Source organism: Rhineura floridana, chromosome 3, assembly GCF_030035675.1.
Source record: "Rhineura floridana isolate rRhiFlo1 chromosome 3, rRhiFlo1.hap2, whole genome shotgun sequence".
NCBI classification, from domain to species: Eukaryota; Metazoa; Chordata; class Lepidosauria; order Squamata; family Rhineuridae; genus Rhineura; species Rhineura floridana.
The window spans coordinates 206,066,817-206,090,970 of record NC_084482.1 but is presented as its reverse complement, the minus strand read 5'-3'; the positions used below and the strand labels follow the sequence as shown (position 1 = coordinate 206,090,970).

The 24,154-nt window shown below is 43.7% G+C and overlaps 2 protein-coding genes across 4 annotated transcripts; one reads left to right on the top strand and one right to left on the bottom strand.

Moving 5' to 3' along the window:
- Nucleotides 1–1,709: 1,709 nt before the first annotated feature.
- LOC133381290 (zinc finger protein 260-like) lies at nucleotides 1,710–9,393 on the bottom strand. 2 transcript variants are annotated; one of them, XM_061620218.1, is made up of 4 exons: nucleotides 9,333–9,393; nucleotides 6,979–7,976; nucleotides 4,942–5,062; nucleotides 1,710–3,339 (listed from the first exon to the last, which is right to left on the bottom strand). In XM_061620218.1, the coding sequence occupies exons 2-4, from the start codon at nucleotides 7,672–7,674 to the stop codon at nucleotides 1,790–1,792; spliced, it is 2,367 nt and encodes a 788-aa protein (XP_061476202.1). In that variant the 5' UTR covers nucleotides 7,675–7,976; nucleotides 9,333–9,393; the 3' UTR covers nucleotides 1,710–1,789. The 2 variants fall into 2 exon arrangements, with proteins under 2 accessions (XP_061476202.1, XP_061476203.1); XM_061620219.1 differs by lacking the exon at nucleotides 9,333–9,393 and adding an exon at nucleotides 9,067–9,322.
- Nucleotides 9,394–9,508: 115 nt separating this feature from the next.
- LOC133381323 (zinc finger protein 24-like) lies at nucleotides 9,509–22,873 on the top strand. 2 transcript variants are annotated; one of them, XM_061620311.1, is made up of 4 exons: nucleotides 9,509–9,682; nucleotides 10,909–11,517; nucleotides 12,626–12,740; nucleotides 21,055–22,873. In XM_061620311.1, the coding sequence occupies exons 2-4, from the start codon at nucleotides 10,966–10,968 to the stop codon at nucleotides 21,591–21,593; spliced, it is 1,206 nt and encodes a 401-aa protein (XP_061476295.1). In that variant the 5' UTR covers nucleotides 9,509–9,682; nucleotides 10,909–10,965; the 3' UTR covers nucleotides 21,594–22,873. The 2 variants fall into 2 exon arrangements, with proteins under 2 accessions (XP_061476295.1, XP_061476294.1); XM_061620310.1 differs by having other exon boundaries at nucleotides 10,909–11,742.
- The last annotated feature ends 1,281 nt before the right edge of the window (nucleotides 22,874–24,154 follow it).

Genomic DNA, 24,154 nt, shown 5'->3' with positions numbered 1-24,154 from the left:
GTCAGCCAAGTGCAGGTGTTCTTGCAACCCTGTAATGGGAAAAACCATAAGGTGGGATTCTTCCTTCCCCTTGCACAACTTTTAAAGATACAGAAGACCTCTTGGAAGCCGGGCCTGGCAACCACGAGGTCTTCTGTATCTTTCAAAGTTGTGCAGGGGGAAGGGAGAATTCCACCTTGTGGTTTTTCCCATTACGGTGTTGCAGGAACACCTGCACTTGGCTGACTTTCTCTTCTCCTAAAGATATGGGATCAGTCTCAGGCCAGGAACCTGGCAACCCTAATGTCAACAGACCCCTGACAATACGAAAAAGCTCCACTGGATGGCTACTTGAGGATGCAATAGAGGCAGAGAAGTAGGCCTTCTCTGCCGTCCCCATCACCACGTAGTAGGTGGCAACCCTAGTCGTAAACCACCCTGTTCAGATCTTGTAAGTTCAGGTCTGTGGCTTCCTTTATGGAATCAATCCATCTCTTGTTTGGCCTTCCTCCTTTTCTACTCCTTTCTGTTTTCCCCAGCATTATTATCTTTTCTAGTGAATCACGTCTCCTCATGATGTGTCCAAAGTATGATAACCTCAGTTTCATCATTTTCGCTTCTAGTGATAGTTCTGGTTCAATTTGTTACCACACTTACAGAGCCTTTTCTCTCTTGCCTTCCTCCCCACATCCAGAGTCTTCCCTTTTGAATGTAAGCTGCTCCAGGCAGGGACCCATTTTCTTTTTTTTGCTTACGTTACTCTGCATATTGCTGTAAGAAATAAACACTTGACGTCATGATGCCAGAATGTTCCATCCACTTCATTTCAATGGGTTGCATGCAATTAAATGGCAGAAGGGGTTCAGAGCAGCCCTATTAAAAAACCAATAAATCTTTAATTGGTTGACAGGCTGGCTTCTTATCCCCACTTGAGTCCTGCATAACGTTCTATCATAACAGTAAGTTCCCACATGCTTTCTTCCATCCTCCCATGCTTCATCATCATTAGAAACCGTGGCATGAACTCAAGAAGACTTGCATCACCAATTACAAACATGTTTGCATGCAAAGCATCCCACAGGTACATAGGAAGCTGCCTGTTGCCAAGTCAAACTATTGGGCTCAGTATTGCCTACACTGATTGGCAGCCATTCTCCAGGGTTTCAGATGGGAGACATTCCCACCAGCCCTGCATGGACTGAACCTAGGACCTTCTGCATGCACAGCAGCTGCTCTACCATTCAGCTACGGCCTTTTCTTTTCCTGCTTACCAGATCCGCTCTTTGGTGTCAGGGCACTGACCCCGATTCAGATCATGCGCTCAACCACTGAACTATGGTCACTTCCTCTAGAAAAAATAATATAATGGAATGGACTGCCTTCAAGTCGATCCCAACTTATGGCAACCTGATGAATAGGGTTTTCATGGTAAGCGGTATTCAGAGGGGGTTTACCATTGCCTCCCTTTGAGGCTGAGAGGCAGTGACTGGACCAGGGTCACCCAGTGAGCTTCATGGCTGTGTGGGGATTCGAACCCTGGTCTCCCAGGTCGTAGTCCAACACTCTAACCACTACACCACACTAAACAAGTCCCCTTAAAAGATGACATCACTCAGGTGGGCAAGGCCTAAGTATGCTCACTTGGACGTCCTACCCCCCCCCAATTTCTAAGGGATTTATTCCTGAATTAAGTGTGGATGGAAATTGGGCTGTTATTGAAGTTTGTCTTAGTTTCTGCAGTGAAAAGTTATATAGTTTATTTGCATGTTGGTTTCTTTTCCCTACTCTCTCTGGCCACTCAGAAACTCGTCTACTGACTAAGCACCAAGAATGCTTTGCTAGCAACATGGGTTCTCTCATGTCTAGCAAGATGAGCTTTCCTGCTGAAGCTTCTACCGCAGTCTTTGCATTCATGTGGCTTCTCTCCTGTGTGGGTTCTCTCATGTGCCACGAGAGTGGATCTGGCACTAAAGCTTTTATCACAACATGCACATTTATACGGTTTCTCTCCTGTGTGGTCTCTCTGGTGATTAAGGAGGTGCGATTTCTGACTGAAGCCCTTCCCACAGTCCAGGCATTTATGGGGCTTCTCTCCAGTGTGGATTCTCTGGTGACTATTGAGATTTGTTTTCTGGCTGAAGGTTTTCCCACAATCTGGGCATTTGTGTGGCTTCTCTCCTCTGTGGGTTCTCTCATGCGCTACAAGAGTTGATCTACCACTGAAGCATTTCTCACAGTGTGAACATTTATAAGGTTTTTCTCCAGTGTGGGTTCTTAGGTGGCCAGTAAGGAGGGAGCTCAAGTTGAATTTTTTCCCACAGATAAAACATTTATAAGGTTTATCTCCTGTGTGCAGCCTCTGATGATTTGTAAGCTGTGATTTGTTACTGAAACTTTTCCCACAGTCTGAACACTTGTGGGGTTTTTCTGAAGTGTGGGTATTTTCATGAGCAATCAGAACTGATCTCAGACTGAAACTCTTCCCACACTGTGAACACTGAAATGGTTTCTCTCCAGTGTGGATTCTCTGGTGACTATTAAGGTGAGCCCTCTGACTGAAGCTTTTTCCACAGTCTGAGCACTTATGTGGCTTGTCCCCTGTGTGAGTTCTCTCATGGGCAATAAGAACAGACCTGAAACTAAAGCTTTTGCCACATTCCAAGCACTTATACGGTTTCTCACCCGTGTGAATTCTCTGGTGTCTTCTGAAGGTGGCACTCCAACTAAAGGTTCTCCCACACTCAAAACATTTATAGGGTTTATCTCCTGTGTGGATTCTCTGATGGCTAATAAGCTGTGAGCCAGCACAGAAGGTTTTCTCACAGTATGAGCATTTATACGGCTTCTCACCTGTGTGCATTCTCTCATGCACAATAAGGTTTGTTCTTCTGCTGAACCTTTTTCCACAGTGAGAGCATTTAAAGGGCTTTTCTCCCGTGTGGATTCTCTTGTGGATATTAAGGTCCGATATCTGGCTGAAGCTCTTCCCACAATCCAAACATCTGTAAGGTTTTTCTCCTGTGTGGGTCCTCTTGTGCTTAATAAGATCAGTTCTCCAGCTGAATTTCCCCCCACAAATTTTGCAAGTCTTTTGTCTCTCACCTGCTGGAGACTCCTGCTGGGCCATGGTTTCACTGAGACCCTTGCAGAGGTCCACTTCACTCCCTTGATGGTCTCTCTGTGGCCTGGGCTGATTGTCAAATGTACTATGATGATCACAGCACTGAGTAATGCCCGCATCTCCTTTCCCCATTGCCAACCCAAATGGTTCCACTTGATGAAAAAATCCAAGGGCACAATTTTCCTCTTCATTTTTATGTAGCCCACTAACACTCGCCATAGCAAAGGCAGAAGCATTTCCTGCATATAAGAAAAAGGAACCACAACAGGAAAGACTGTTAAAAAATTATAATTTAATTTAGAGGCTGCCCACTCCCATCCTCAAGACTCAAAAAGAATAATGCTAAAATGAAAAAAACTTACAGAGACTTATTACATTATGAAACAAGGACACCAGAAGAGCCTGGCTGCTGGATCAGGCCAAAGGCCTATCTCATCGCACATCCCATCGGGTGATGAATGAATGAATGAATCCAGTTCTGGTTGGCCACTGCGAGATGCCCCAATGGGAAGCCTACAAGCAGGACCTGAACACAACAGCCCTCTCCTCATCTGCAGTTAAAACCTGGTATTGAGGGGCCTCCGGCCTCTGACAGTGGAGGTAGAACCATTAAAAGTGAGTGAAAGCAGGGGTGGGGAATCTGAGGCCCTCCAGATGTTCTTGAACTCCAGCTCCCATTATCCTCAGCCAACATGCCCGATAGTTAGGGACGATAGGAGTTGTAGTCCAGCAACATTTGGATGGCCAAAGGTTCCCCATCCCTGGGGTAAAGGTACTTCAATATTCTGAATAATTTTCCCCAGTTAATCTTTCACAAGCGGGGAGAATGCTATTGCACTTAAGACCAGTAGCGCAGTGGCAAATTCAGAGGTGCAGGGTCTCTTCATGTTAGTCACAGTCATGCCTCCCCTTTTCTGGCTGCAGGGTTGACAATGAGATCCTTGCTAATGCCTTCTCCCTCAAGAACAGACATCCCTAGGGGCCAATAAACATTAAAGAGGAGAGTGTTAGCTACTAAGAAGAGTCTTCTCAGTGGCTGACTCACCTTCTTTCACTCTAATTAGCTCCAATCAGCAGGAAAGGACAAGGAAGCATGTTAGAAGACTCTTCCCAGTGGCTAACACACTCCCCTTTTATGCTGATTGGTTTGTAGGATGCTGTAGACATAGGGACCCTGCTGGGACATCCATGCCACAGAATGACAACATACAACCATTTAACGCTTTTTTTTGCAGCCAAGATCATTGCAGTAAACGCTGAACGGATATTAGTGATCTCCAGCACTGGCAGCCATAATACTTGTCACTTGTAAAGAATGACATTATAATGGTTATTTGAATATGTTCATAACATGTTTATAATGTACATATTTATATTTATATATGTATTTGTGCATGTGTGTTTTCTGTGTTTTTGTATAGGCAAAAAATAATTAAAAAAAGATTAGACCCTTTCAGCACATTACCTGTGACAACCAGACGGGAGCTCCGTATCTGAGGGGGCATCTCCCTTTGAATACCAGATGCTGGATACAAATAAGGAGCACCTGTCTCCATCCTATTCAACATCTAGCTGGCTGCTGTAGGCAGTAGTTTGCTGGACTAAATGATCCAATCCAGCTTGGCTCTGAAGCAGCAAGAACCGCAGCAATGCATCCCGGCACTTGTGAAGCTAACGGCAATTATTAACTATTATTCCGATGATATTTACACAACATCAATGGTGGTTTAGAGCTACACCAGGAAAAATATAGAAGAGAGGTCCCTGCCCCAAAGAGGCCACAATCTCAAAGTGACCAGACACCCACTTCATCCAGGCTCACGTGTAAAAGCAAGACTTACCCACTAACTCATCGGGCCTCTCCTCCTCCTGCTTGGTCTCCCCAGAGAGGCCCAAGTCTGATGGAGTTGGCTCCTCTTTGGGGAAATTCATGGATTCGTCTTTCCTGACCAGCCCTCTGAACTGGAACAGAAATTATAGGACAGAAGATGCAGCCTTATCCAGAGATAGTTTGCATGTAATGTAACAAAAGCCAGCATGGTGTAGTGGTGAAAGTGTTGGACTAGGACCTGGGAGACCAGAGTTCAAATCTCCACTCGGCTGTGAAGCTCTCTAGGTGACCTTGAGCCAATCACTGTCTCTCAGCCTAAACTACCTCTTAGGGTTCTTGTGGGGATAAAATGGGGACAGGAAGAACTGCGTATGCCACCTTGAGCTCCCTGGACTTCAGCTCCCATCATCCATGACAACTGGCCATACTGGCTTGGGTGGATGGGAACTGGAAGAGCTGTAGTGACCCTCAGACTAAAGCGCTCCACATTGCCCTCTCTGATGCGGCCACAAAGAGGAGCTTGCAAGCCTTCACTTCCGTTTTTTATTAACCATGGCTTGTCATGTCATTCAAACCCATCCAACTGTGGTTAGTTTTAACTCCGGCTTGTTTGGACAAACAAACTTCAAACTACTTTGTTTATCCTTGTCCATTTTAGAAATAAGGGAAGACAGACAAAACTAAGGAAAGCAAAATTGTTGAGGTCTATAAATTTATGCTAGGTGGGGGAGGAAGTAGGTATGTGAACTAGGTAGGTTTTGTCACTCGGGGTCATTCAGTGACAGCAGATTCAGAATCACAGAATCGGAGAGTTGGAAGGGACCTCGGAGGTCATCTAGCCCAACTCCCTGCTCAATGCAAATTTATTACGGCCTATGCCAATCTTCCCTAATCTGGTGTCCTTCAGATGTTGAAGGACTCCAAATCCCCATTAGATCCAGGCTAGCATGGCTAATGGTCAGGGATGACACGCACTGTAGTCCAGCAACATCTGGAGGACATCAGATTGAGGTCATTATATAGTTTCCATTATTTGCAGAAAACACACCTCTTTACTCTGGCCTTTGACAGTTAAGATTTGTGTGATTTTTGCAGGACCACCTCTATAGTCCAATGTACATTGTTTGGTTTGTTTAAAACAGTTCTATTGAATTTTAATGTTATAGGATTATATGGCTGTAACCCACCCTAAGACCTTAGTCTAAAAGGCAGGTAAGAAACCTTTTTAAATTGTTGTTGTTAAATTTATTACCAATACGTCCCAGAGCAGGTCCCAACAATATAAAATACATTATTAAAAAACAGTTTACGTATCACCTTCCACGCATGCGTCTCATGGCAATGTGTAAGCGACAATAAAAGCAGATTTAAAAAAGGCTAAAAACACCAAAACCAGCATTTTTTTAAAAAAGCAATACTAATTAGACACCCATGGCAGAGACCCATTCATCCAGCTGAGAATGCCCATCAGATCAAGAATGTCTTCTATTTTTTTCTAAAGAGTGCAGATAGTGGTCACCTATGGTAACTCTATTTACTAAACTGATACCCTGCCCTTCCTCCCAAAGCAGCCCAGGGCAGCAAACACAGAAGTGGTAAAACATCTTAAAAACAGTCCCGATACATATGCAAACTGGGGAAAGTCTCCACTTAAAAGGTTTGTTGGAAGAGCAAAGTCTTAAGCAGGTGCCCAAAAGGCAACCACGATGCTGCCTATTTAATATTTAGAGATGTGCAGGCCCAGGGGGGGGAGAAATGGGAGAAAACATGTTTTCTCTCATTTTTTTCTGAAAAATTGGGAAAAAATGGGAAAACGGTTTCCCTCCTAGTTTTCACCTTTTCCCCCAGGCCTTCACATCTCTACTAATATTCAATTCTAAAGGGTGGGTGCCACGACTGTAAAGGCCCAATTTCTACATTGTGCAGAACAGACATCATGATAAGATGGCATCTGCAGGAGGCCCTCCCCTGCAGAGCGCAGTGATCAGTTGGGTATGTAAGGACTGAGACAAACTTTTAGGTACTAAAAGAAAATGAACAGACTCACTTGTTCATCTAGCCTTGCAACCTCTTTCTGCCTCCGCAGGAAATCCTCCGCCAGAGCCACCACTTGGCCACAGGACTCTGCTCCCCGCTCTGTAACCCACCTCTGGATCTCTGGTGGCAAAATGGTCAGCAGCTGCTCCAGAATCACCAGCTCTAGGATCTGCTCCTTGGTGTGCCTCTCTGGCTTCAGCCACTGTTGGCAAAGGAAGCGAAGTTGGGCGCAAACTGCGCATGGTGCATCCCCCTCCTGGTAGCGCAGTTGCCTAAAGCGCTGCCGGGGTGCCTCAGCACTTTCCGAGGCATCATCCAGGTACTCTTCCTTCACCCTTGTGGCTTCTCCTCTAATGACGGCTTCCGAACAGCCACGGGCCGCCGGGCCACCAAGGCTTGGTGGGGCAGAAATTTCTCGTCCTCTGCTGGCCGAGCCCTCCGAAGACGCCGTACACACTTTTGCACCCTGTGTCAGGCTGTGCCCTTCCTCCAGCTGTGGGTTCCCCCACTGCAAATGAGGCGACTCTACGGTCTTCAGGAACTCTTGCCACTGGGCTTCCCAGTGCTGCGCCAACCCCTCATCAGGCTCCTGTTTGACCTGCCGTGGTGTCATCCGGTGGAGAAATTCATTCCGGTTGACATGAGAAAGGCATGTTTTGTCCAAACTCTCCCCTGATTTGAAGCCCTTTGCATCTTGGGCCTCCATTTTCCTTCTTGGCAGCAACTCCTGCCCTAGAGCCGTCTGGAAATGGAAGCCTGATGGTGTTTCCTACTCAGCAGCCATTTTGTTTCAGGCCCTTGGCTTGGCAGCCATTTTGTTTCCAGCTGCTAACCAGCTTCCTCTAAAGCCAGTCTGCTCTATCACCTTGAATCTTCTTCTTGGCCTGTCTTTGGCTTTCAATCTATCAATTGTTTTTTATAACAGGGCCGTCATATAGAGCTTGTCCAGCCTTCCCAGCAACACAAGGTCCCCATGTTGCATGGGCTTGAGGTTAAAATGGAAGTGTCCTGAGAGAAACAGATTTGGAAAAACAAGAAAATAAAGGAATAAGGGGCAACGTATGCAAGCAAAGCAGGTCTGTGCGGACTCCTTTCCTATAGTGTGTAGAAGCTGCTGATTCTACAATCCAAGTCCTATTTTAAAAAGGCACACAGACTATTTATTAGGAGGATTGCCCAATAATTAAAATAAATCAGAATAACTGACATGCAGGATTACATGGCAGTGGTCCACCTAGAGCAGGAATGTGGGATCTCTGTCACCCCAAGGGCCACGTTCTCTTCTGGGAAACCTTCTGGAGGCCGCATGCCTATGATGGGTGGGGCCAGAGGCAAAAATGGGCAGACCACCTTGATACAGCAGACTAGTTTCTACCCATATCCTCTCTATCCACCATCTAGGCAAGCGAGAAGTATGATCAGATTCAAGTACCATATATGATCAGGGGACTGGAAACAAAGACCTCTGAGGAGAGTGTGAAAGAACTGGGCATGTTTAGCCTTGAGAAGAGAAGTCTGAGGGGAGATATGATAGCACTGTTTGAGTACTTGAACGGTTGCTACACAGAGGAGGGTCAGGATCTCTTCTCGATTGTCCCGGAGTGCAGGACACAGAATAATGGGCTATAATAATAATGGAATAAAGTGACAGGAAGCTGGATTTCAGCTGAACACCAGGAACCCTAACTGTTAGAGTGGTATGACAGTGGAACCAACGATCTAGGGAGTGGTGGGCTCGGTTTTAGACCTTTTTAAACAAGGGATCATCTAAATATTTCTCCCTCTCCATACAGATGCGGGATGAGGAACCTGTGGCCTTCCTGAATGTTCTTGGGCTCCAAGTCTCATCTGCTCCAGCCAGCATGAGCCATGGTTTGGGATGAAGGTGGCAGTGATGCTTGGTGCTTATCGGGACAGGTAGGGCAGAAGACAGGGAGACCAACAGTAGGTGGAGTCTTGCACAACAAACCCACTTCCCCAGAAAACCAGACTTCTTGCCATAGGACAAGTGACAGGGACACACCCTGAAAAGTGTGGAATGACGCTTTGATGCAACATCATCTAGGCTCCCCACAAACAAATCAGAAGGAATACTCACTAAAGAGCCAACATCGTCTAATCTCCCTATAGGCAAATCATCCTGAACGCTCAATCAACAGCTTGAGCCTGGGAGCCTTCGCATCTCTTTTTCAAAAAATTAAAAAATAAACGTTAGCCACTTCTTGCAAATGACCATTCCCGAGGCTGTCTCCCTTGGCAACGTAATAAAAATGGTGAAACACTGAGGATACTGCAAGATATTAAAAATACAATAATTTCCCCCCATGCCTTTCCTTGCAGTCGCAATCGCCGGTTGCAACTCACCTTCCCTTTAACGTCATCAGCTTCTTCCCCTGCTAATGCACTCCTGCCAACAGGAAAGGCCCTTTCCTAATTGTTACACACGCACGTATATTCCTTTCCTACCTATTCTTGCCCTTTCTAGGAAGCGCTACTCGATCCATTTAACCCTTAGGGTTCTATCATCGGGTACATGCTTACCTTCTGCTGTGGATGCCGTTCCGTTCGTGCAATCCTATGCGCGTGTCTGTTCCGATATAAGTCCCATTGAGTTAAATGGAGGTTAAGCGGGGTGTTGTCACCTACAAAAGTTCAAGCTATTTTGCGATGTTTTGTTATTGCTTTTTTTTCTGAGAGCACAGTCCTACTCCGAAGTAAGTCCTATTGAATTAAATGGAGGTTACTCCCAGGTAAATTGGGTTAGGATTGCGCTCTATAAAGGTGGTATTGTATCCGATGTGGGCCCTACTCAGAGTAGACTCATTTAAATTAACGGTCAGGATTAATTTAGGTTCAGTAATTTCAATGGGTCTACTCTGAGTAAAACTTAATTGGGTACAATCCGTAGTCTTAAAGTGCCGTTACAGCATTTGTCTAGGACTTTATCCCAATCTGCGTCTGTACTGAGTTGCTTTTTGAGAAGTTATTAACGTTTTTTTAAAAAATGATGTTTTTAGTGTTTTGATGATGTTGGTACAGGATTAGGGGTGTAGTCCTCTAAGGTCGCATAAGGAGGGGGATTGCAGGAGCAAGGGCCCGGGTAGGTCCCTATGTATGATCCAATCAGTATGAAAGGGAAGTGTGTTAGTCACTAAGAAGAGTCCTTATCTTTTCATGTGGATTGGAGCCAATCAAAGGAAGCGAGTCAGCTGCTGAGAAGACTCTTCTCAGTAGCTAACACACACAGCCTCCCCTTTCATGCTGATTGGCCCCTAGGGATGTCTGTTGTAGTGGAGTGTGGACTTGGAGACAACACGGAGAGCAAGGGAGAAGAGGGAAAGTGGAAAGGGGGTGTGGTGTGACTATCATAGGGGATCCAGCACTTCTGAATGTGCCACTATGCAGTTGTAAATAGGACTGAAGTCTTCTTCACCATCACCTAAAACCCACATTTAAGCATGGTCTGGATGTGGTCATTCAAGAGTGCTTCCAGGCGACCTGTTTATTGACCAGGGAGATTAGAGCACACTGGTAATGAGCACCGACTGATTTGTTTGCGGGGTGGCTTGGTGGTGTTGCATCAAAGCAAGTGATATCCCACAAACTTTCCTGTGTTTTTCCTGTTGCTTTCCTTATCATATTTTGGAGAAGGGGGTTTCTTGCGGAAGACCTCCCCAACAACTATAATTGTGTGACCTGAAATTGAATCCCACCTGGAAATTGCGACATTCTGGTTATAGTGACTGTTGCAGGGTTGGGGGAAGAATGGAATGGAGTATCCTGAACAGGAACATTCCATTCTCCCAGGGGATATGCTGCAACATTTTGTTTTTAAATTAATTGTTTTAGTTTCCGTTTCATTCTCAAGACCCAGGAAACTCCGGGCTGTTCCAGTGGCTGAAAATCAGAGTAGTTCCAACCTTTCCTCATAATTTTGCAGAGTTACAGGAATGAAGTTCAGGAGTGCAACTGGAGGCTGATTTTGGCCTGAGACAAAATGGCCACCAAGGAGGGAGTTGCCCAGTTTCCTGCCCCACTAGAGCAAGGGGTGCAGACTGAGGTTAAAATGGAGGAGGGAAACCCCCAAATGACAGAGGGGTGTGAAAAATCCGTTCACATCGTCCCTCCTGGGAGCATCAGGGAATTCTTGCCATTGCCAAGGAGGCCAGGAGAAGAGGTAAAACAGGAAAAACATGAAGGGCAGCCTCAGAAATGGGAAGCCAAATGGCAGGAGTTCCTGAAGAGAATGGAGTCGCCACTGTCAACCTGGGAACATCCGCAACAGTTGGATGAACCTTGGGAGAATCCTCGGGTTGCCCTCACGCCCGTCAAAGGACCAGCTGTCGCCCCCCTCCAAGCTGCCAAAGAACAGGAAGCCCAGACCCAACTAGGTCTTCACGGACCACGCCGACAAATCTCTGATGAGCCTGACTGTGGAGGTTCAAGGAGAGTGAAGGAAGAAGTGGAGAGCAAGAGTCCTGGCAGTATAGAGGCAACACACCAGCGCTTCAGGGGCTTCAACTACCAGGAAGCCAACAGCCCCCGAGAGGTCAGTAGCCAACTCTGCGTCCTTTGCCATCGGTGGCTGCGGCCTGAGAGGCACACCAAGGAGCAGATCCTGGAGATGGTGGTCTTGGAGCAATTCCTGGCCATCCTGCCCCAGGAGATGCAGAGCTGGGTCAGAGAATGTGGACCAGAGACCTTGTCCCAAGTGGTGGTCCTGACTGAAGACTTCTTGCTGAAAAAGCTGAAGGTAGCTGGAGGGGGAGAGCAGGTGAGAGGGTCCCCTCCTTTGCTTGTGGGGATGGGGGAGAAATTTGATTCAGTTCACACTTAGAGGCTAACAGACCCAATTTCCACCTCCCCCCAAAAATACACAAAACGAAGAACAGTCATCCTTCATAATTCGCACTTGTGTGAATTTTGCAGCACAGTTCTCCAGTCATGTACTTTTTTGTATGAAAAAACCTGCACTTTTGTAGACTTTACCCCCTTTTCTGTGTGTTCTTGTGCCTCCTTTACCCTAGCGTCGGCATGTTTGTAGACATTACTGGGCTGGAGATGGGGGGGGGAGAGAAATTCAATTCAGTTTCAACTTTCAAGGCGAACTTACCTGGCTTTCACTTACCAAAGTAATATGCAAACTGAAACACAACTGTCTTTCAAAATGTGCCCTTCTCTGCATTTAGCCGTGTGGTTTTCCAGCCAGGTAATGTGTACAAAAATGGATATGCTTGGGTGAAGTCTGCATAAAAATGCATATATTAGTTTAAAAAAACATACATAAGGATTTTTTAAAAAAATTGCGAACACTGATGTGGAAATTTACAGCAATGAACTTAAGATTAGAAAAATGATAAACTGAGGCCAAATCTACACCAGGCATTTATTCCACTTTAAACTGTCGTGGCTTCCCCCAAAGAATCCTGGGAAGTGTAGTTTGTGAAGGGTGCTGAGAGTTGTTAGTAGACTTCTCTTCCCCTGACAGAGCTCCAATGGCCAGAGTGATTTAACAGTTATCTCCTCTTCCCAGAGAATTCTGGGAACTGTAGCTCTGAAACGGATAGATTCATCCACCCCAGTCAAGACAAGCTTATTTTGCTCCCCTTTCTGGCCCCATCCTTGTCTGCTGAATCGGATATTCCTTTTTGTTTCAGGTTCCGGGCCAAATTAAAGTGGCAATCTTGGATTTCGCCATAGGACATCCACAGAAACACAGAGGCAATCGGAAAGCCAGAGAGGAGGATGGTACTGGAGTCTCCACTTCACTGGGTATAACGTTTATTTGTGCCTGAATTATAGGATGCCCTGAAGCAGGCCTCCTGAGCACTTTTTCTCCAAACGTAGTCCACCAGTTGTGCATTCTGGCCTGACAATTAACTTGTTGAATTAACTAGCAACAGGATATGGCAGGGCAGATAACTTAGATCAGGGGTCGCCAGCTGTCACCCATGGGTACCTGGGCGCCTGTGAAGGCCTTCAGTGGTGCCTCCAGCAGGTAGCCCAGAATCTGAGCTTTCATTTGAAAAAAAAAGTCTCTAGGCCTCCTAGAAAGAAAGTTGTGGAGCAAAATGTGCAGGTACCTTTCTTTTTTTTTTTTACAATAATTTTTATTCAAATTTTCATAAAACATAGAAAACAAAATCATAAAACATTCAAAGACAAAAAACAAAACAAAACAAAAATGATTAAACAAAAAAATAAAATAAAATAAAATGTTGACTTCCCATTTGTCACATATCCAATCAGTTATAGGTCTACAATATATAACAATCCTGTCTCTTAAATCATATTATAAAATCACTTTCCTCCAGTAGTTATCTTAATTAATCATCAAATCTCATAAACATTACTTTATTCTTTCCACAAAAAGTCAAAGAGAGGTTTCAATTCTTTAAGAAATATATCTATCCATTTTTCTCCAAATAAACATGTCAATTAATCCATCTCGTTAATAATTATAATAATCTTATTGTCATAACCATAGTCCAAATAAACATTTCGATTAATCCATCTCATCAGAATCTGTTAGGTCCAATAATTTCAATAGCCATTATTCCATTATCCCTATTAGTTCCATCTTCCATCTTCAATAGTCCTGTTAAGTCCAGTAATTTCAGTGTCCAATCTTCCATTATCAGTATTCCATAATAATCTTGCTGTTGTAGCCATAGTCATATAATAAGAGTCTGATGGGAATTTCCTCTATCCCAAATATTTTCTTGCCATCCATTCTGAATAAGTTGCTGAAATACTGTTGTAAAGTCATATCTGTGTTCTTCTTTTTTACAAAATGCACTGGCTCATCTCTTAAGAGTTTTTCCATTGTCACATGGCTGCAGTTAATTCCATAGATTTTCTCTATATCAAGCTCCATCACATCATTCCAGTCCAGAAGATTATCCAAGCCATTGATAACTTTATCTCTAATATCTTCATTAATTTCTTCAGAGATAACGTTAAATTCCAAACAGTAGATTTTATTTCTAAAATCCATAAACTCCAGATCTTTTTCCAATTCCACATTTGTTCCAATCTCCAGGGCTTGTATCTTCCCTTTATTTTTTCTTTTCTCATCTCTGATCTCATTCTCCTCTCTCACAGGGTCCCCTATTTCTTTAAGCTCCTGCGTCATTTTGCTCAGTTCAATTTTCAGCTCCTTACTACCCTGTCGCAGGGTTTGTTTCGTTATCTCAATCTCATCCATTATTTTCTGAAACATAATTACTTCCAGATTCTCAGCCACTTTCTTGATTGCCATTTTTAAAACCACAAAAACAAAGCAAAACAAAAATAAAGAAGAACCACTTCTTATTTCAGCAACAATTGGGTTAATATTCCAGGCTTGATGACATCACAGTATAAACAGAGCAACCTGCCTTATCTCTCTTGTGCAAGAATGCAAAACAAATTTAGTTCCCAGCATCAAAACAGTTAGTGGCGTCGTGAAGAAGCAGATTCGTCAAAATAAAATAGACCAAAAAGAGAATAGTCCCAGACAATATAATATTCCTCGGAATAGAAATCAGGAATAGAAATCCCTCTTCTGTTTATTATCTTTAGAATGCACTTCCAGGACAGCTTTTTGCGACAGAAACAGAGATAAGCTGTTAATTTCGTGAATAACAGAGAAGAGCTATATCTCACCCAGAAGTTGTCCAAAGCCGATCAATCTGACAAATCTCCTTTTGCCTGTGCAGGTACCTTTCTAAGTGATTTGTGTCAAATGAGTGAGCCTGACGGCTCCTGTCTGTATTATGTTGGTGTTTGCGGATGTTTGCGTGATCAGCGCAGCGTGCACTTGAGATTGAGACGGTCAAGAAACTCCAGAGGCAAGAGATAGTTTAAGAGTCCTTTACTCGGACATTAAGGCATGCACGCTTACAAAGCAGTTTCACTTTCCTCCTAGCAAGAAACACTCAATAACAGAACTCCACAGAAAGCTGCTTCTTCTCCTTGAGCAAAACCCCCACAGACAGCTGGCTGAAGGCTTCTAGCCTTTATCTCTTTGCGTTGCCATGGTAGCAGCAGGTGTTGGCCTTGAGGCCGTACCCGGCCTCTGCCAAGGCTCTCCAAAGACCTTCAAGAAACTTAACTCATGCTAATGCTCATCCTCGCTCCAGGCTTTCAGGCTTGATGGAAAATAACCAGAGGTAGTATTGCCTATGGGTCAACAGCTCCCACCTTTCCATCAATACTGCACACTACATTTATTTATTATTTATTTATTTATTAAATTTATATCCCGCCTTATGGCCAAAAGGCCCTCAAGGCGGCTTACAAAAACATGAATATAACACATCATAAAGCATAAATACAATAATGCAATTCTCAAAATTAAATAACAACATTATTAAAAGAAAAGAAAAAACATTTAAATGTGTCACAATAAGAGAACCAAACACTTTATAAAAAGGCCTAGATAAAAATCTTCAATTTCCCAGCAAATAAGTAGCATTTTTATTTTTAACATATAAATATACACAGTATATAAGTAGCCAAACAATAATAATAAACAACAAACTAATGAGAACATCTCAATAAATATACAATTAAACAATCCCCACACACTTCACAACAGTGTTTAACAAAAATATGCTATAGTCCAAATAACAGCAAAAATGAATCTCCAAAATTAAATCTTGACCCCCAAAACAACTAAAAAACAACTAACACCAGTAGTCTATAGACATCCCGAGCAGCAGGTTCACGCACACATACACACACATGGTCTCTGGCCCCTTCAGCAGTTGCTGCTTTTGTAGCTGGAGAGAGACAGGGCCCCACCCTTCCAGGCCAGGTGGAAATCAGTCAGAAATGCAGGGAGCAGGTCTTGCAGAAACTCAAACAGGTACATTTATATTTCAGCAGTACATTTCTACAGTACATTTTTACATACGTATGCATCCAGTAATACATTTCAGTCTCCAGTTACATTTCAGTACATTGCATACATTACATTTCAGTTTACATTTCACAAAGCTCAAACTTTATTAATCAAACTTTGGTTGTACACAGGTCAGATACAAAGTTTCTGCATCCATCTCTATTTCTCTACACATACCTGGGCCGCTGATTACACCCACTGTAAATCTGTCAGGCGGCTTCCCAATGTTAGCTCTCTCAGAGCGTCTTAAGGGAACTGGAGCTTCGGCTCCCACTGCACCACCACCTGAGCTTGTTCCTGGCACAGCTTGCTCAGGATATGTCAGATCGTTAGCCTTACGTTTCTTTGTTTTACGTTTGCCCCAAATCAGTTCATTTAATGCATCCTTCAGTGGAATTTGTGTTCCTTCCACTTTTACCCCTTGTGTTGGCGTTTCGTCTGACCCATCGAGTATAACTGTTTGTTTATGATCCCAAGGCTTGTCTGAGACTTTAATGCTTCTGCTCAGAACAACCTGCTGTGTTTGTGGGACCCACACTCTGTAATACGCATTCTGGAAACCCTTCCTGTGCTCTGGGTTTGCCATGTCTCCAGTTTGCCACGTCTTTTTCCCTGTGGAATGTGAACCCAGCAGCGGGCTCCAAATCTCTCAATATGCTGCACCTTAGGTTTTCTTCCAGTAAGCTTTTCATATGGAGACATTCCAAGTGCACTGTGCAACACCCTGTTTTGAATGTAAGCCGCGTACAAAATTCCCTCTCCCCAGAAAGAACCCGGTAAGCTGGAATCTTCCAGCATGGCTCTCAATGCTTCCTGAAGTGCACTAGAAAATGGGGAAGTAGGAGCTTTTAAATGTAGTTTTATTCCTTTGCTGTCCAGGAATTCATGTAATGAATTGCTCATGAATTCCCCCCCCCCCTGGTCTGAGTGTATGGCTTGCACAGTAACGTTATGCTGAGTTTCGATTCTCTTGATGAACAGGCGCAGCTTCTGCTCTGCTTCATCTTTCCGTTTCAGCAAATAAACATGACAAAACCTGGAGAAATCGTCGACCACTACCATAAAGTATCTCGCACCCCCTCGTGAACTCTGTATTGGCCCTGATAAATCAACATGAACTAATTGGTAGGGAGCATTTGTTGTGCTTTCAGCCTCCCTGTTTATGGGTGCAATTGTAGCTTTAGCTTTATGGCAGGCATCACAATCAATCAACTGACCACAATCTGTCAAATGCATGTTTTCACTATGACTCAGGGATTTCTTAATTGTTTCGTAGTTTGCATGCCCCAGCCTTTTGTGCCAATCATGCACACAGCCTTTATGTGTCTGCGCCTCAGCACCGAACGCAGCACACCCTGCCTGATTGCTCTGTATAACGAACTGTGCATCTTTCAGGCTTCCTTGCATGCATACCTCACCCCCTCTTTTCACAAAACATTTGTCCTTTTCAAACACCACATTAAACCCAATACTGGTTAATTTTCTGACTGACAGGATATTGTTGGACAATTCAGGGACATACAAAACATCTGTAATAATGCCAATCTTACGTAATTTCAACGTCCCTCGTGCCTTCACGACTCTTTTGGAACCATCTGCTAATAGAACAGAGTCCTGCACAGCTGTAGATGTGTGAAACAAACTCTTGTCCTTAACGAGTGTATGGGACGCACCACTGTCACACACCCAATCCGTCTCAATTTGAGGCTTTTCTGTGCTAACAAAGTTTACGCTGCTCTGCTTCCAGCCTCTGTCTCTGGTTTTTCGCTTGACTGCACAGTACCTTTGAATGTGCCCACGCGCTCCACAAAAATAACACGTTTTAGTGCCCTGCTGCTCTTTGAAGCTTGCCTGCTTACTTTTGACAGCTTGCAGCTCAGTCTTTTTCTTCTCTTGTCGTCTCTGCCATTCCTGGGTCAATTTTTCTTCAATAAAGTCCAAATTTAATCCGCCATCGGGCATTGCCTCCATCGCCATCACGAGATTGTTCCAACTTTCATCCAGTGAAGCCAAAACGATATAAACTTTTTGAAGAATACTATGTTCCATCCCTCTATTCTCCAACTCAGCGAATAAGTGCCGGAATTCCGTGAGATGCTCAGTCATAGTGCACTCATCCGTTAAGCGCATCTGGTACAGCCGTCTTGCCAGACACAACTTGGACCCCGCTGTCTGTTGCACATGAAGGGCCTGCAACACGTCCCACATCCGTCTGGCTGAGGGTTCATCTCTCACATACAAAAGTTGAGAATCGGATAGAGCCAGGGTAATAAACGCCTGCGCCTTCTCATCTTTGCGCCTCCAGGCCGCTTGAGGTGCCGCTGGTGGGGTGGTGTCAATTACTTCAAATAAATCCTCTTTTATCAGGAAAGCTCTCATCCTCAGCTTCCAGCTGGCATAATTAGATTCTGTAAGCCTTTCCATCGGCATCCCTCCAGACATGTTGACAGCCATCTCCGCTCACCTCTGTCTGGCACGATCAATCAAGCTGCCCTCTGGAACACTGCCTTCAGTTCAGACCAGCCTCTTACTCTCGTGTAGCATGCGCTGGATCTGGGCCCATAACCCTGTTGGTGTTTGCGGATGTTTGCGTGATCAGCGCAGCGTACACTTGAGATTGAGACGGTCAAGAAACTCCAGAGGCAAGAGATAGTTTAAGAGTCCTTTACTCGGACATTAAGGCATGCACGCTTACAAAGCAGTTTCACTTTCCTCCTAGCAAGAAACACTCAATAACAGAACTCCACAGAAAGCTGCTTCTTCTCCTTGAGCAAAACCCCCACAGATAGCTGGCTGAAGGCTTCTAGCCTTTATCTCTTTGCGTTGCCATGGTGTTGGCCTTGAGGCCGTACCCGGCCTCTGCCAAGGCTCTCCAAAGACCTTCAAGAAACTTAACTCATGCTAATGCTCATCCTCGCTCCAGGCTTTCAGGCTTGATGGAAAATAACCAGAGGTAGTATTGTCTATGGGTCAACATATTATTGGCCAATGAGTGAAGTCAGAGCTATGATTGACAAATCAGTTGTTTGCACACCAGGCAATAGGAATCCCTGGAGTCATAAAGAGCTGCTGGTTTTCTCTCTCTTTTCCCACTATCTTTTCTTCGAGCTCTTGGAATCTTCTAGTTTGCTCTTCCTTTTTCCCTAGCAATCAGGATGCATCTTTCCTGTGCTGGATTCACCTCAGATCAGGTAGTGTCTAGAGGTTGTTTACTGCAATTACTACTACACAGTAAGTGTGGGTGAATGTTAAAGAATCCTTTCCTCAAAAAGCAAATGTGAAAATGCTTAGGTGTGTTTTCTGCTTTGCAGGAGCTAAAGACCAGGGACTCTTTAAGAATTTACTGTATAGTTAACTTACAGGACAATGGTATATATGCCTACTCAGAAGTAAGTTTATTTGTTTAATGGGGCTTGCTTCCGGGTAAGTGGGTACAGGATGGCAGCCTAGGCTTTGATTTAGGGTTGGCCTTGGGGAAAAACAGGGTACTGGTGCCTTTAACAGCAGTATGGGAGGCAGAAATTCAACAGGTCAAACCTTTTGTAGTAGGGAAATACAATTATGTGACAACCTTCACCATGACTACTGTCTAATTTTATTTATGCCACGCCCCCAATGGCAGCCATTTTGGTGTTATGTCATGCCCTCATAGGAGCCGTATTGTGACTGATACCCCCAGTGCTCTGTCACAGTTTGAAATATGCCCTCTGGTCCAAACAGGTTGGCAACCCCTGGCTTAAATAGCTTTAAAAACACAAGTAGATATAAAGTGTGTCTGATTTAATATTTGCTTACATTGTTTGACTTGAGTTCTAATTTTGTTGACTGAGTTGTTGCATGTTGCCAAGAGGACTAAATTAATGGGCGACTAATAAATGTAAATAAAAAATGAACAGTAAATAAGCAAAGTCATGGTAGATACTCCTATCAGCAGCTAAATACAAAGTCAGCAGCACTTGCGGGGAGGGGGACAGAAGACTCTGCAATGCATGTTTCATTAGGCTCTGTTTTGACTTTTTGCACTTAGCAGCAGGTCCCACTGAGCCCAACTGGGGCTGAATCTGGACAAACTATGGTGTGGCAAGTGCAAACCATGGTCCCACTGGATGGGGGCTCAAGATCAAAACAAAAATGCCGGTGGAGGCTGGTCCATTAGGGCAAATGGGACACTGCTAGAGATGTGTATGCCCAGAAGAAATCTGGAAAAATTCAGAAAAAAACAGTTGGGGTTTTTCCCCTCTTCTTTTTCTGAAGCCTTTTTCTCCTGAAAAATTGAAAAAATGAAGAAAAAATGGATTATGGAATGTCTTATTTTAGCATGAAGAATAAAATGTTTCATTTAATCTTGGTCCCCCCCCCTTTTTTTCCCCTCAGTTCTTTTTATGGGAATTAATGCTTTATGTCTGCTTAACACTGTGGAGGACTTGTGGAGACATAAATAATTTTGTTTATTAATGTTGATGGTTTCTTCTGGGTTTTTTTTAAAGTGTTTTTGCCTGCTCCTCATAAACTGGCAAAACAAAAGAGGTTTCTTACGGTTCAGGTGTTCCTTACAGTTCAGGATCTTGTAGATCCATTTGTTACAAAAAAAGAAAAATTTTTAAAAAGTAAATTCAATTTGTAACAATTGTTTGAATAATTTTTAATATAATTGTTTGAATAACTTTTAATATACCAAATGTGATAATTTTATGCCAAACCAACTTGTACATAATTACATTTGATGTTCCTAAAGTAACAAAGTGACTTTCAATTTGTAAAAAGTGTTAATATTGCATTTTTTCAATTTTTCCAAACATTTCTGTTTTTTCTGGAAAAAAACTGGAAAAACACTGGTTTTTTTCCATGGCTTCAAAATTTCCTGAAATTTTACATCTCTAGACACTGCCCCACCAACTTTTGTCTGCCCCCCAACCAACCCCTCCTGTCCCCTGCCTTCTTACTTACAACCAGTCCAGAGGGTGGCACCTCCTGTCCACTTCTTCCTCCTCCTCTTCAGTCTCAATGTTGCCACTGTGGAAGTCGGCAGGGAGGAGGATGGAGACAAAACTAGAATTGGTTGGCTCCGCTGCTCATTGGCTCTGGCTCCACCTGCTGTTGGGCTCCCTGCTTTCCGCCCTACTAGGTGCAATGGGCACCAGCCACCACTGGAAGACACCTATGCTGACGCCAGCCCTGTTCTTTTTTGTCTCCCAACAGGGAAAGGATTGGAGAACATGCAGGAGGAGGAGAGGCACGCTATGGAAAGGTCTGGGCAAGTGGCAACCCATGGGGCATCCAGGGGAAGAGCACAAGGCAAGGCTTCTCTAGACGAATCTGGGAGTCTGCATGGGCTGGTTCAGCAGCAACAAGGCAGCTGTCCAGGGACAAGAGAGCGAAAACCAGATTCCCACAAGGACCACGAACCCCTCACCGAAACTATTGCACACCAGAGAATCCACCCTTGGAAAGACCTGGACAATGTCTGTGGGGAAAGCTTCCAGCAGGCACGAGGCCTTCCTAAACTCAAGTGTGCCCGCACAGGCTCTCAGCCACACAGATGCTTGGACTGTGGGAGAGCCTTCTTTATGCTGTCAGCTCTGAGGACACACAAGAGAAGCCCCACAGCCTGTCAGAGAATCCACAGGGAAGGGAAGGGCTCTGACTCTGTAAACTGCAGTGCCCACAGCGCCAAAGGCTCTGACCAAGAGGCCAGTGTTGGATCTGTTCAATACCGTCAGGTGATGATTTGGCCGTAGGAATAGATGATACGTGGTTTTTTAGAGTTGCGGTGGTGACAAAGCCAGATGACACTGCAAACATTTTAGAGCAGGGGTGGGGAACCACTTTCAGCCCAAGGGCTGTGTTCCCTTGTGCTAAACCTGTGGATTATTGTTATTGTTATTTAGATTTGTTAGTCGCTTGTTACCCAAAGGTCTTCAAGTGACTTACAGCTAGGGGTGTGCTAGAATTTTGTCCAATTCAGATTTGGTACCACATTTTCCATTAATTTGCTTATTCTCAATCTGTGAGAATTGGATTTTAATGTAGCAAATTTCCGCAGCTATTTGTGAAAATGGATTTTTTTTAAAAAGTCCACCTCTAAAAACATCAATTGTAAGAATTATAATTTGACAATACTTCCTTTAAAAATATTTTTAAAAAAGAAAATATAAATATTTCCTTCAAAATACCAATATTTCCTTTAAAAATATTGACATTAATATAGTTTTTTTTCCAAGCAAACAAAAGTATCAGTAAAAGCAGAGGCTAGCGGACAAGAATGAACTTGAATCAATTCCAGCCTGTTAGGTCAATGGAATGCTTTTGAACTGGCACCAGCCAAGGGATCCCATCCCTCCTTATAACACATTAAAAACACAAATATCAGTACATAATACCATAAAGCCTTTTAAGCAGAGACCTTATCCCAGTCTGTGTCTGTGCTGGAATTGCTTTTTTAAGATGCTTTTAAGTTGTTCTTTTTAAAAGATGTTTTGTTTTAGTGTTTTAAAGTCCTTTGTTTTTAAGATGTTTTAAAGTGCTTTTGGTGTTTTTGTTTCCTGCTCTGAGCTCCTTCTAGGAGATATAAGTTTAATAAATAAATGAATGAATAAAAGCAGAACAAACAGCCCCCATAACAGCCACAGGAATCTTGGCAGTACATTAATAACATATTAGGCCCTACAAGCAACAGGGGAGGTCCTGTTGCTGGTGCCGCCTGTGGTTGCTGCCTGGTTGGCATTGGCAGCCAGACAGGGCCTTCTCAGTTGTGGTTCCCCATCTGTGGAATGCCCTCCCTGATGAGGTGCATCTGTCTCCCTCACTACTGACTTTCAGGAGAAATTTAAAGACATTCCTGTTCACCCAGGCATTTGATGGTTGAGAGATATTAGCTATGGCAACCTTGAAACTAGGAACTGTGAGGGTATGTGATTGTTTTTAAATGGCTTCTTAAATGTTTTAGATCAGTGGATCCCGTGGTCCACTTCAAAATTGCTGAGGGCCTTGGTGAACCGTTCAATTATTTTTCTGCCTGTTATAGCAATTGTAATCCATAGAATTCAAACAGTGATGCAATAAAATTCAGTGTAAGAAATGAGAAAACAATAAAAATAAAAATCAATATGAATATTCAGTGCAATGGATGTGCCCTCTCCCATCTTTAGCCACAAATCCATAGACACTCCATGGCCTTCCTGAATGAAGCTTGTAGACCAATAGTGGTCCATGGACTATCATTTGGGAACCTCTGTTTTAGATGATTTTAATTGTTGTAAATATGTTTTATTTTAAATTGTATTATTTTAACATTTTGATGTTTGCCACCCTGGGCTCCTTTGGGAGTAAAAGGGCGGGATCAAGTCTAAAAAACAAAAATACATCTAAACAGATGTTTGCAGGGTGTGTTTGTGTTTGGGAAGTGGCAAAATTGGACATCCTGCTGCTGGGTGAGTGCCTCTTTCCATCTGTCAATTCGCCGCCTCGATATTTTGGCATCCCTGTTGTCTGCCTGTGAGAGGATAGGGGAACTGTTATTTCCTGAACGCTTATTCTTACAGCAAAAACTGGATCTCAGCTGTATTTCATAACACTATCAGCGGCTACTAGCCACAACAGCTCTGTTCTGTCTCCACTGTCAAAGGCATTATGCTTCTGAATACCAATTGCTGGGAATCACAAGTGGGAAGAGAGCTGTTGTTGTTACACTATTCAAGATACCTCTGAATACCAATCACCTGGGAACACAAACAGTATTAGGCTATCAATGGCTACTAACCATGATTATTTATTTATTTGTTAAATTTATATCCCACCCTTCCTCCCAGGAGCCGCCCAGGGTGGCAAACAAATTATAAAAACACTTAAAATATCTTAAAAGCAAAACCTCTTTTAGGATATTTTGTTTTTAAGATACTTTTAAGACCTTTTGTTTCAGATATTTTAAAAAAATATCTTAAAACATCTTTAAAAGAATTCCAACACCGATGGATATGTTCTGCCTCCTCTGTCGGAGGCAGTATTCCTCTTAATACCCATTGCTGGGATCACAATTAGGGAGAGCTGTTGTTGCGCTCAGCTCCTGCTTTCTGGATACCCATTGGAACAATTGGTTGGCCACTGTGAGAACAGGATGCTGGCCTGGATGGGCCTTTGGCCTGATCAAGCAATGAGGCTCTTCTTAGGTTCTTATATTTAGGGCAGATTCTTTCCTCTGTATCTCACTGGGTGTCCTTCCTCTTCCCCTTTTCCTCTTCCCCAAGAGAACAATAATCATAATAATTAAGAATAATATCAGTGGGTATTCTTTTAGTATTCA

Coding starts and splice junctions, on each gene's coding strand:
- LOC133381290 (XM_061620218.1), bottom strand. CDS start 7,674: ATGGAGGCCCAAGATGCAAAGGGCTTCAAATCAGGGGAGAGTTTGGAC. Junction 5,063..6,978: donor TTGCAAGGCTAGATGAACAA/GTGAGTCTGTTC, acceptor TTTCTGTTCCAG/TTCAGAGGGCTGGTCAGGAA. Junction 3,340..4,941: donor GAGGCCCGATGAGTTAGTGG/GTAAGTCTTGCT, acceptor TCTTATATGCAG/GAAATGCTTCTGCCTTTGCT.
- LOC133381323 (XM_061620310.1), top strand. CDS start 10,966: ATGGCCACCAAGGAGGGAGTTGCCCAGTTTCCTGCCCCACTAGAGCAA. Junction 11,743..12,625: donor TAGCTGGAGGGGGAGAGCAG/GTGAGAGGGTCC, acceptor TTTTTGTTTCAG/GTTCCGGGCCAAATTAAAGT. Junction 12,741..21,054: donor TGGAGTCTCCACTTCACTGG/GTATAACGTTTA, acceptor GTCTCCCAACAG/GGAAAGGATTGGAGAACATG.